This window comes from Xyrauchen texanus, chromosome 37 (genome assembly GCF_025860055.1).
Source record: "Xyrauchen texanus isolate HMW12.3.18 chromosome 37, RBS_HiC_50CHRs, whole genome shotgun sequence".
In the NCBI taxonomy this organism is placed as follows: Eukaryota; Metazoa; Chordata; class Actinopteri; order Cypriniformes; family Catostomidae; genus Xyrauchen; species Xyrauchen texanus.
Window position 1 is genome coordinate 8,495,694 of NC_068312.1, and position 13,051 is coordinate 8,508,744.

A 13,051-nucleotide genomic window follows, 5' to 3' on the forward strand; every position below is an offset into this window, starting at 1 on the left:
AGGAGGTGTTTTTGGAGAGACCTCGAAGTGAAGGACATGACGGCCATTGGCATGGGTGGCACTCTATCGCCAGACACCTTAATCCCTCTCAAGGTGGTCTACTTGCCCCCCCAAGCCTGTTTTCCCCAACAAAATGGACCGATTTTCTGCCTCCATACACCAGGCCTCTTTCAAAGTCTCGGCCTTGGCTGTCAGGGCCCTCAACGTCTCCTCCCTTCTCTCTGCATACCAGGCTGAACTCCTGGTCGACATGGGGCAGCAACTAGAGAAAGGGACCCCCACACCCTCTCTGTGGAAGGAGATTGTCACAGTCAGTGACCTTGTTCTCTGTAATGCCCGTCAGGCCGCCCAAGCCTGCGGGCGCTCTATGGTTTTCTCAGTGGCCGGAGAACATGCGTTTGGTTTAATCTGTCGGGCCTCCCTGACAGTGAGAAGTGGCGCATTGTTGGTGCCCTGTAGAGCCTGGCCAGGCTCTCTTTTGGCTCTGCCGTCGTTTTAATGCAACAGTAAGAAAAAGGAGGAAGAGCTCAAATTATGCCTTCCTAGGAAAGCGGCACCGTGGCAGGCGCCCCCCATGCGACCACCCAACCCTCCTGCCTCGGGGTATCCTTTCCAACACCCCGGTAGGGCGAAGCCACGCAATAAGCCACCTCCTCAGCAGAGTAACCCATCCTCCGCTAAGCCCTAGGGTAGAATGTCTTTCACCGCGGCTGCGGCCAAGAAACCCCACAACTCTACCCCCTCCGATTCTAAATGTAAACGGCCGGCCTGATTCACGGCCTCAGGGGGCTTTGAGTCCACGTTCTCGGGCCACCAGCCACCCTCGGACTCTTATCCTACCCAAGGTTTTCACTCGGTGGGGTCAGCCCCCCCCCCCCACCCCACACACACCAGTGGGTGCCCACCCTGTGTGTTCAGTTCAGAACAATGTGTGTTCCCCTGTCCAGCTCATGTTGGGGAACCTCCCCGTGCTAGATCAGTCGATCTGAAAGATGCCTTTTTCCACTTCAGCATCTACCTATCAGGGCATATGCCACAAATTCACAGTCCTCCCTTTCGGCCTCTTGCTGAGTCCGAGGGTGTTCTGTCTTTGTGTGGAGGCGGGCTTAGCGCTGCTGAGAATAACGGGTCTAATGATCCTAACAAACATAGACAATGCTCCAATTCCAAGGAGAAAGTGGTGCAAGACACTCGCCGTGTGCTCACGCACATCACGTCACTCGGGTTCAGAGTGAATGTGAACAAGAGCAATTTTACACCTGCCCAAAGTGTTCTATTCCTGGGTCTGGAGCTGAATTCAATCTCCATGCACACGCTCGCTCTCTAATGTATTGTCTATCACAATTCAAGGAGGGGACGAAAGTGCCATATCGCAAATGTCTAAGATTACAGGGTCTTATGGCATCGGCTATTCAGGTTTTGCCTTTGGGCCTTCTGCGAATGAGGGCATTCATGAAGTGGGTTTTATCCCTCCACTTCTTCCCATTACACAACCTCTGTCGCTCTGTTACAGTGATGCACTCGTGCACAGCAGCCTTGCGCCACTGGAGGAGCGCAGACCTTTACGTACAAATGACCCCTCTCTGGGCTTTTATGTTGCGAAAAGTGGTAACGACAGACGCGTCCTTAACAGGGTGGGGAGCCGCTCAGGAGGGCAGGACGGTGAACAATTTGTGGCTGAGCGAACTTCGTTCAGCCCACATAAATTATTTGGAGCTCATGACTGAATGGAAAGCTCTGAATCATGTGCTCGTTCGCTGTGACAATCCCAAAGCAGTAGCACACATCAATCGCCAGGGTGGCATGTGCTCGCCCAAGCTTCATGCCCTAGCTCACAGGCTTTTAGTGTGGAGCAGGCGGCACTTCCTGTCGTTATGCGCGACCCATGTTCCAGGCATTTTGAACAGGGGGAACCCGCTCTACGGAGTCTGGCGCCTCCACCCCCAGATAGTGGGCATGTTGTGGGAAAGATTCGGACAGGCGAACGTAGATCTCGTCGCCTCGCGCGAAACTCCAATTGTCCTATGTTCTTCTCGCTAAAGGACGAGGACGCGCCCATCGGCATGGACGTACTAGCCCAAACGTGGCCCAAAGTGCTGCTCTACGCATTTCCTCCCCTGTGCCTGTTAATACCTACCCTGGCCAGGGTGAGAGAACAGGGCCTGTCCCTCATTTTGATAGCACCCAGGTGGCCCAAAGCACCATGGCTGGCAGAGATAATTCCTCTTCTGTATGCCCAACCGTGGCCCCTCCCCCTATGCACAGACCTGCTGTCTCAGGCGAATGGGGAGATATATCACCCACACCCGGACAGGGTGGCTCTTTGTGCTTGGCCCGTGGGAGGACAAATTTAAGCTTGATGGGGCTTCCCCCATGGGTGGTTGCCACTATACAGAAGGCTAGGGCCTCCTCCACAAGGTCCCTATATGACTGTAAGTGGCTAGTGTTTGAAGGTTGGTGTGATGGCCGTGGTCCACATCATATCAGTGTTCAGTCTCTGATATTTTGTGATTTTTACAAGACCTTATGGATAAAGGCAGGTCTTTTTCCACTATTAAGGTCTACCTGGCGGCTATTTACGCTTGTCATTTTGGGTTTGACGGCTCAACGGCAGGGCAGCACCCCTCATTCGTAGATTTATGAAGGGTGCCCGCCGTTCTCTCCCAGTTACTAGGAGAACTGTTCCTGAGTGGGACCTCTCCATGGTGCTGGAGGCTTTATGTCAGCCGCCTTTTGAGCCCCTGAGAAGCATTTCCCTAAAATTGCCGTCTTTCAAGACAGCGTTGCTCCTGGCCTTAGCATCAGCTAAACGTGTCAGTGACCTGCATGCACTCTCTGTTCATTCCTCTTGCACTAAATTCTCTCTTAGTGGAGATAAGGTTTTCCTTAAGCCTAACCCAGCCTTTATGCCAAAAATGCTTCCCAGCATTCTCCTGTGAGGTAATGGAGCTTTCCGCTTTTTATCCTCCTCCTTTTTCATCTGCGGAGGATCAGAGGCTGAATGGTCTGTGTCCAGTCCATGCCCTGCGGGCTTACTTGGATAGGACCAGTACTTTTCGGAAGAGTAATCAGCTCTTTATCTCTTGGGCCCCCCTCACTCGGGGAATCCCATTTCTAAGCAACACCTCTCGCATTGGCTTTTGGAAGCTATAATTTTGGCTTATGAATCTAGGGGAGTGCTGCCTCCAGAAGGCATCAGAGCCCACTTCACGAGGGGCAGGGGGGCTCTTGGGCTCTTTTCAGGGGAGTTTCATTGCAGGACATCTGTTCTGCTGCCAGCTGGGCTTCTCCCCATACTTTTGTACATTACTACCGGCTGGATGTTACCAGGACCCCGGTATCTCATTCTGTCTTGGGGATGGGTTCTTCATAGCCCCTCCCCTGTTAGCTCCTTTTCTATATAATATATATAAGTAAGAAAAAGGGGTAATGGGCCGGTTGGCCGTGCACATTCATGTCACCAAGCATGCATTAACATTCCTGCCTGGGTGTTGTCTTTACTGTATGCTGCTGGGCTGATTTTTATGTTTATGCAACTAACATGTTACTTGTGCTCTACCTGTACACAGTTCTCACTTGTGTGCTTCAGGGTTGCCGTGTGTGATTATGGGTTGTGCCAGCCACCACCTCTTTGGGGCGACCGTTCCCTTAACCGGCTTGCAGGACCTCATTGTGAATATATTGTGCAATCGGGGAGCTGTCCATGTCTCCCATAGGTGGATCTCAAACACGAGATGATGAAACAGAACAATAGGTTACTCATGTAACTCCGGTTCTCTGAAACGTCGAGTGGAGAGATTCACCAAGCTTGCCCCGCTTGCTGCACAAGAAGCGAATATACTTTCTGAGGAGCAGCAACGTGTGCAGGTCGTTATATGCTCTTAGGTAAGGGGGTGGGTCCTTACTGAGCATAGGTCACGCGCTTCTGTCTGTCTAGCCAGACTTGGTGCAATTGGATGCTTCTGCAGAGGTCAGGTACGGATGCCCTTCCCATAGGTGGATCTCTCCACTCTGTTTCAGAGAACCTATTGTTTTCATTGTTATGCTGATGATACTCCACTTTATATTTCAACCTTCGGACCTACGAGACATGGCAAAATGTCCCAATTCTCCAAGATAGCACAGTGTACTAATGATATCAAAGACTGGATGGCTAGAAATGTACTTCTACTCAATTCTGACAAAAAAGAGGTATCACTTATTGGACCAAAAACCTCTAAAAATAAGAAGCTAGAATATAATTTGGCTCTCTATGGATGTATTGTTAAATTGTCTTCTACAGTTAATTACCTGGGTGTTATGTTTGATTCTATAGCAATCTGTCCTTTGACAATCGCATTTACAATATTTGTAGAACAGCATTCTTCCACCTTAGAAATATTGAAAGTTAGGACAAATGCTCTCTGTTTCTGATTCCGAAAAGCTAATTCATGCGTTCTTGACCTCAACTAGATTATTATATGCATTACTGGGAGGATGTCCTGTAGGTTCAGTAAATAAGCTTCCGTTGGTTCAAAATACAGCAGCATGAGTGCATACTAGAACCGAGAAATATGATCATATTGTCCCAATTTTATCGTCACTGCTTTGGCTACATGTTAGGTTTCATATCAATTTTTAAATGGTTCCTAATAACTTACAAAGCTTTGAATGCTCTAGCTCCAAAGCACTTAAGCAAACTTCTGTCACGTTCACTACGGTTGTAAAATTCCAATGTGTTGATAGTACCTAGAGTATCAAAATCCATAAACGGAGGTAGATCATTTTATTAAAATCGCAATGCAAATGAAATTATTTGACATTACAATTCTCCCAGAAGGAACGATTTTGTTCTCTTAAACACGGGATGGAAATGCTGCTTTATTCATGAATAGTTTTTGCGATAATTTGTTTTTCCCATTTCTTTTGCATAAATACAATTTGCAACTTGGATGGAAATGGCTACTGTTAAAACTACTTCATCCCCTCAATCCATGCTAGTTAAAAATGTGGACATGCACTACATGGCCAAACGTAGTCTATGAGGACAACCCCTTCTAATGAACAGGTTTGACTATTCCATTGAAGACAAATCTTAATGCTACACAATACAATGGCATTGTGGCAATAATCTGGGGAGGGCTCTTTTCAGTTACACCATGATAACGCCCCTGTACACAAAGCTGAGGTCCATATGGAAATGCTTTACTGAATCTAGTATGGAAGAACTTGACTGACACAAAGCCCAGACCTGAACCCCACTGAACACCTTTGGGATGAACTGCCAGGCACCATCACCAAATATCAATGCTCTAGATTCTGAATGAGAGCAAATCCCCATAGCTATGTTTGAACATCTAATGGAAAGCTGAACCAGAAGAGTGGAAGCTCTTGGGGTTGACCTATTCCAGGTCCCTATTAATGCCAATGGTTATGGGTGGTGTTTAGGCATCCACATACTTTTGGCCATATAGTGTATTTCCTATATTTATAAGACTGCTGCATGTGGCTGCAATTGTGAAACATCCATGGATCCAATGATGGACCAACCACTTTTGCTCTCAAAGCTCAGTTCATTTCACAAACAAGCAAATGGTGCCCACCATTTGAAGAAACAAAAGCTTCTTACGTGAATTTTACGTGAAAAGTGTTGTTTGTGATTTCAGAGTTTGCACCATTTAGTTTTCGAGTTGCATGGTGGCTTGAATTCCATTTGTTTGTTCATTTCATTGTCCTTGCAAGGAAGCAAATGCTATTTATTTCACAAGTCAGTCTTTGAAATGTATTGCATTTATGGCAATCTGTTAGGAGGATCTGGGAAATGTATATTTCCTGTTTCCTTTTTACTTCCTCGAAGCAGTCCACTCAGATTCGCCGCATTACAGACAGGGCCGTGGAGGTGGCCGGTCCGGAGGTGGAGCTCTACATGGAGGCGGGGCTTCTGGGGGTAGAGGCAAGGAGGAAGTAGGTGATGGTGGATGAGAAGGCGGAGAAAAGAAGAGGGTGGTAGGAGATGAAGCCCAGACAGGGGGTGGAGAATAGGATGGTGGAGGGGTAATGGGAGGGGATGGAGTGATGCCATGGGGAGGTGGGGTGGAAGGTAGGGGAGGTAAACTGGAGGAGAGGGAGGCGGGTGGACTGCAAGGAGGAGGGGGCAGCTGGCCCAGAGGAGGGGGTGGGTTGAGGGTTTGTTTTGGGGTGTAGATGTGTGAAGATTGGTTGTAGGATGGATACCGGGGAGGAAGACTGGACTTGATACGAGTGAAGTTCATACAGCGACCCTGAAAAAAATAAAATGAGAATGAAAAGGCTATTTTAGAATTTAAACATTGAATTTTTACATGAGAACTAAGACTGCAGTGTTTTTAAATTTCATACAATATCAATCGCTTATATCAGCTTTTTATTTATTGCCCGTTTGTTGCAAAGTCCTGCCCATTTCAGAGCTTGACCAATCGTCATTTAGAGAAGCCAGGCTGAGAAGCCGGCAGTTGCATCGTCTTAAGTCGGACAAAATTTCTTACCGAAACGCAATGCTTTCGGTCTGCGCAGTGCCACATTAAGTTGAACACACCTAAAGCACCTTGAAAGCCCAGTAGGCAATCGGATGCAGATCCTATGCAAATAGTGCTTTTGAAGCTCCTGTAGATTCCCAGAGAAGCATGTCATCTGGGTGGTACCAAAAATGGCACTTTTAGCCTCTCATCCAATGAACAATGATGTTTTGCACCTTGATTTGAATAGTACAGGTATCTGGCATACACTCCCATTGAAGCACAGCTTCCTGTGTAGTCTTAAAGCAATCACCACTGCTTTTGTGTAAGCCTTTTTAATGTAAGTCTATGGGTTTCTTCACCTGTTGCATTATCCACCAGATGAAAAAGTAAGCATAATCACTTTGAAAAGTAATAAAACAATTCTGGTCAATGAGCCTCATGATATGAGTCATCATTCCTGTCTGTAACAATGAGGAACTAGTTGTGTGCTTAAGTTAAATATTTTGAATGAGGAATAATGAGGATTCCTTAGCATGCACCACAGATAAGTATTAAAATAAACATGAAACGGCATTTGCAATGCATTTACTGTACTAACTGAGTCTGTGGGTCAGTCTCCAACATAATGGGATTTTATGTTCAAATGATTATTAATTATGTTATTCACCATTTTTCATTTATTTGTGAGGGCCGCTCATTTTAGTTATTTAAGGAAATCTGCTTTCATGTGCAAATAATGTTTATTTTATCTGTTCTATTTATTGTTTATTGATTTTGATCATTTAAACAGATTTTGACTCTTGTTCTTAAACATCATTTGTGCTCATTTAATGTAAGAATAAAGGGAAGGGTTATATTTTGAAATGGTGTGTTCCAGTGGAGGGGACAAGGTTGGTTGTTAGCACTGCTCCTGTGGGACTGAGTACTCATTTTAGTACCAAAACTGTCTGGCTTTTAGACTTTTTTAATTATCTTGGTTATATTATGCTCATACATTGTTTTGTTTTGCACATTTTGCACCTCTGCAAACAAACAACTTTGGAACGACACTCCGGTGTAGTTCACCTTGCAACTGCCTTGGTCCATATCACACTTGCAATGTGTAATGTGACAAAGAAAAGTCATTTTGGAGATTTTGATGAAATATTACAAAAACAGCATTTTTCATTTTTTGGCTTGGAATAACATGCACTTATGAATCATGCTCAGTAAGACCAATAACATTTGTACGAAGAAAGTAAAAATAGCGGCCTGGCCTCATTAAATTTACATGAACATGACAACATTTTTGCAATTCCATATTGACCTGCTGTATAACATGTTTGGCTGCAGGTTCATTTTGACTTTAAAGGAATTAGCAATTTGGCTAATTATTTCAGAGTTAACTGCAAAGTGCAGAATAAGTGATAAAAACTTCTCACTGAAATGCTTAAGCTATTGGTTACAGTTATTACCCAAGACATCCTGAAGAAAAGCATGTCACCCCACCAATCTGATGGAATATTTTGGGCCAACTGAGCTGAAATTGTGTTCTCAGAGTTTTCAGAATAACCCTAAATTTGACTGTCAAACATTCACATGGAATTTAAAAAATTTTATATTGAAAAACTGCTTGTTTTGTTGCCATTTCATCACCTACAATAGGACAACATGGCAGATGAGCCATCTGTATTATATTAGTTACAGTTCAAATTAAGTGAATTAGTCAAGAACATTTGAATGATTCCAGTAACATGTGGTTGGGCAGCAAACAAGAATTTACCGTCAAGAAATAACATGCCAAACACCCCCAAACTTGACGCGTGTTTACTATCATTAAAGGTGCAGAAATGAATAGTATTTTTTTTATTATTCTACATGTAGAGCAATGGTTCCCAACCCTGTTCCTGGAGGCCCCCCAACACTGCACATTTTGCATATCTTCCTTTTCTGACACTCCCAATTCAAGTCGTAGAGTCTCCACTAATGAGCTGATGAGTTGAATTAGATATGTTTGATTAGGTAGATATCCAAAATGTGTAGTGTTAGGGGTCCTCCTGGAACAGGGTTGAGAACCACTGATGTAGAGGATACCTTCATGGAGGCTACCATGTTAGGATCACTTGATCAGCCAAATACTACTCCCTCAGTGATGCTGCATCCATGTTCTAGGTGTCAGAGTAAGTCCAAGATAACTGCCATATTGACCAGCCCAACATAAACAACAAAGTACCGACAAAAGACAAAAACACATTTATAAAACTTAACAATTGTACTAACTAAAATATAAATAAAACGGGAGTTTGCAAAAGAAACAAAACCAAACTTAAACTATAAATATATATTATTCTGTGCTATACTATGATGGGGCTGATGTGCATGTTTAGGGGGTTCTGTCTCCTGTAGCTGTAGGAAGCTATAAAAGCCAGACAGTATTTAATGATACAGAGGAAACGGCAAGCTGTTTGTTGTTTAGCAGAAACAGTTTCCTGTGAACTTATGAAGAACTAACCCCCTTCTGCCCCAAGGACACACACATACAAACTGCATGTTAAAGGCTATGTTCACACTGCAGCTGAATGTGGCCCAAATTTTCTGCTAAAATCAAAAATATTTTAAGGTTGTTCACATGCCATTACAAATGCAGTCTGAACAGCCAACGCTCCTAAACTAACACGCATGCATATAACACTCCATGAGCATGTTCATCATTATAATATACAGTATAGTTACTATAATGAATATAACCCAGTGTGATTAATTAATCGCAAAAGGCTGCAATTTAATGAAATAAATATGTAGTCTGTATGTGCTGCGCACTTCAAGGTGAACGAGGGCTCTGCTTTCTGTCATTTAATACAGACAGAATGCACTTGATGGTTATGATTAAGAGTTTTTTCAGTATATGAGTGGCCGGCTTCACACCTTCACATGCAAACTATATATTTTGTTCATTAAATCGCAGCCTTTGCTGTATAATATACACACTACTTTTAATTTGTGCGTTGAATGATTACGCAATGACATTTGTACATCAGATGGTATTGGTTTTGGGTATCAAGTATGTGAGCGCAGTATCTGACCTGATTCCGATATAGGTATCGGGGCATCCCTAGTTCATTTTATGGTACGCAATAGTTTTGTGGGCGATTTGATGAATAGTTTTGTGCCTCTTTTACTTTATAAAATACAGGCAAACCACAGTGTACTGTTTTCGTGGAAAGTGCCACTAAGTATGCAAGTTTTCTCTTAGCTACTTACAGTATATTTATTACAGGGACAATCCGGGAGCAACCACAGGTTAAATGACTTGTGACTCAAGTGTTCAAATCAATATGCGCAAATGGGAATGAGATTTGACAGTTACAGCTGTCAAAAATGAACCGTGAAAAATGTCATTTCTGTCGGTTTTTCCCACTAAAGTTATCGTATGGCTATTGAAGACATGGAATATAGAATACAAGTCATAGGGACTTCCTTTATGGCTATTTTTGATTCTGTTTGGAGCTCGACAGCTCCTTCATTGTTGGCTTTCATAGGGAAAAGAGTAGCATAAACATCTCCTCAGATGAGACGATGCTTAATACTGTTGCTTTGGTTGCATCTTTACTGATTTAACACAGGTCACTCATGCAAGCTTCTCTTTGTCTGTCTCCATACACACACACACTCTCTCTCTCTCTCTCTCTCTCTCTCTCTCTCTCTCTCTCTCACTCATACCATGTCCTGTAACACGGCTTCTGACATTCCTGTCCCTCTGTTTTGACAGATAGTTAATTTCCATTTTTCATTCCCAAATGTTTGTCATCTGTATTTTATGATATATTGCTCTGCTCTGCTTAAACTGTCCCTATAGTAAACACTGGTGCAGCTTGACAGCAGAGGGATGGATATAAAATGTACAAAATACAAAAGTATTTTACTGAAATGAATATGCACAGGGGTCCTAAATCTAAATGTTCTAAAACATACAGAATGTGTGCTGTTGTATGTTCACCTGATTCAAATATAATTTGTTCTTTAATGTACAGTAATTTAGCAAATAGATCCATGTAATTCTATATTGCAGTATGATTCTTGTGTATTTTATACACTAGCTTCAGATAGCTTGACCACAGTGCATAGTTGGACTGATGCATTTGGCAGCAGCTTGTAGTAAAGCCTGGTTTTGTTTTGTTTTGTTTTCATCTCTTTTTTTTAATGAATAATGACTGAATCCAATCAAACCCTCACAGACATGTATGATGACAGTTGCCATGTAAACCACGATACACAACCAGTGATCTCACGTCATTCTAATGTGAAGAATCTGGGTCAGTCCCCACAATTCTTGGATGTCTAACACTCATCCAACAAAAGACACGCATTTACTAGAGTGCTGCTAAATATGTTTTTGCGGTGGCTGAAAATTTGAATGCATGTATATCATAAAGCATAGTTCTCAAGAGCATTTTTTAATAAAAATGTCCTTAAAATAAAATTGTACATTTTTTAAAGTGATATTTCACCCAAAAATGATAATTCTCATAATTTACTCACCCTTATACCATCCAAGATGTGTATGGCTTTTTAAAAAAAATGATTCCGCGGAACACAAATGAAGATAGACTGCCGATGGCATGATATAACTTGGATGAGGACTTAGTTTTGGTTTGTTTCGCACCCTAAACCGATCATATCGCTTCAGAAGACAAGGGTAAAACCACCAAGTATTATGGATCACATTTATTTACTTTTTGGATCTTGAAAGTTTTGGACCCCACTGTAAATATCTTTGTGTTCTGCAGATGAAAGAAATTGGGGTTCTCGTGATATGAGCGTGAAGTGATCGTCTGTGTTCCGCGACTGCTTTCAGGACCCTGAATAATGTGTGAGTAAGGGCAGATGGTGGACTTTCTGGTGCCCTCCTAGGGTAAGATGGTGCCCCCCTAGGGAGTTGGTGCCCTATGCAGACTGTGTAGAATACATGTAGGGAGCGGCAGTACTGCAAAAGTAGTTCAAAATAATCTTTTAAAAAGGTATATTTTTATATGAACAATAAAACAATTGTGCTTTAAAATGTGAAATAACTTTTTGAAATAAATGATTAAGTGATGGTTCTCCATGTAACCCTTAAACAGGCATGAGTGGAAAATGCTTAGCAAAAAATCATTTCATGTCACTTTTTATTTCATTTGGATTTAAGGAACTGATATCCAAAGACACTTTTTTAATATTTTATACATTATGGATTAAAGGAGTTGCATCTCCCAGGATAACTTGGGGCAAGTTAGGTATTAAGGTTCAAAAGATTCAAAGTCACTAATATTTCTGTGTTTTATTTGATGCAAAAATTATGAGATGTGTGTGAGAGTGCATGTGAGTGAGAGTGAGTGAGTGAGAGTGTGTGTGTGTGTGAGTGAGAGAGAGAGAGAGAGAGAGTGTGTGTGTGTGTGTGTGTGAGAGAGAGTGCGTGTGTGTGTGTGTGAGAGAGAGAGAGAGAGTGCGTGTGTGTGTGTGTGTGTGAGAGAGAGAGAGTGTGTGTGTGTGTGAAAGAGAGAGAGTGCGTGCATGTGTGTGTTTGTGAGAGAGAGGTTGTGTGTGTGAGAGAGTGTGTGTATGTGTGTGAGAGAGAGGTTGTGTGTGTGAGAGAGAGTGTGTGTGAGAGAGAGAGTGTGTGTGTGTGTGTGTGAGAGAGAGGGTGTGTGTGAGTGTGTGTGTGTGTGTGTGAGAGAGAGAGTGTATGTGATTGTGTGTGAGAGAGAGGTTGTGTGTGTGAGAGAGTGTGTGTGTGGGAGAGAGAGAGAGAGTGTATGTGATTGTAGGTGTGTGTGTGTGTGTGAGAGAGAGAGAGAGAGAGAGAGAGAGAGAGAGAAATGTGTGTGTGTGTGTGTGAGAGAGAGTGTGTGTGTGTGTGTGTGTGTGTGTGTGTGTGTGTGTGTGTGTGTGTGTGTGTGTGAGAGAGAGAGATAGTGAGTGTGTGTTTGTGAGAAAGCAAAAATTCATATTTCATATTTGGACCATTGGGAAAATGAAAGTAAAAACCAAAGCAAACTGGAATGTTATCGGGCCCTAAACAGAACATATAATCTGGCAGAATATCTCCACACTGTAAGAGATCCAAAACAGAGACGGATCCTCACCAAATACAGACTCAGCGATCACAGTCTGGCCATTGAAAAAGACCGACACAGACAAACATGGCTTCCAAAGGAAGAACGAGTCTGTGCTCACTGTGACACGGGTGAGGTCGAGACAGAGACACACTTTCTCCTTCACTGTGAGAAATTTACAGAGGTGAGAGAGAAATACCTCCACAAACTCTCAAACCTCATGCCACAGTTTTCCAGTTTGGCAGAAACCGATCAGATGCTGGTGTCACTGGTGGAGGACCATCATGCATTCATTTTTGAGCTGCACCTCCTCAGAAACCAATCACTGCCTTAATGTACTTCATTCACAGTACTTTTATTCTCTTATGTCCATAATGTCCTGTTAAATTCTTATTTTATTTTATATTGTATAGTGTATATTGTTATTATAGTTTTTATTTTATTTGATTCATTACCTGGCACCTTATTATAATTCTATCTTTATTGCTATTTGTTACCATTTTA

The 13,051-nt window shown here is 42.9% G+C and overlaps 1 protein-coding gene across 1 annotated transcript in view; it reads right to left on the reverse strand.

Annotated features, from left to right (window-relative positions):
• Positions 1-906: 906 nt before the first annotated feature.
• The window catches only part of LOC127631178 (anthrax toxin receptor 1-like), a 96,763-nt gene continuing 84,618 nt past the window's right edge, over positions 907-13,051 (reverse strand). The window contains exon 18 of the mRNA XM_052109204.1: positions 907-6,260. Coding sequence (XP_051965164.1) covers positions 5,859-6,260 — 402 coding nt within the window. The 3' untranslated portion in view covers positions 907-5,858. The remainder of the gene's footprint in view (positions 6,261-13,051) is intronic.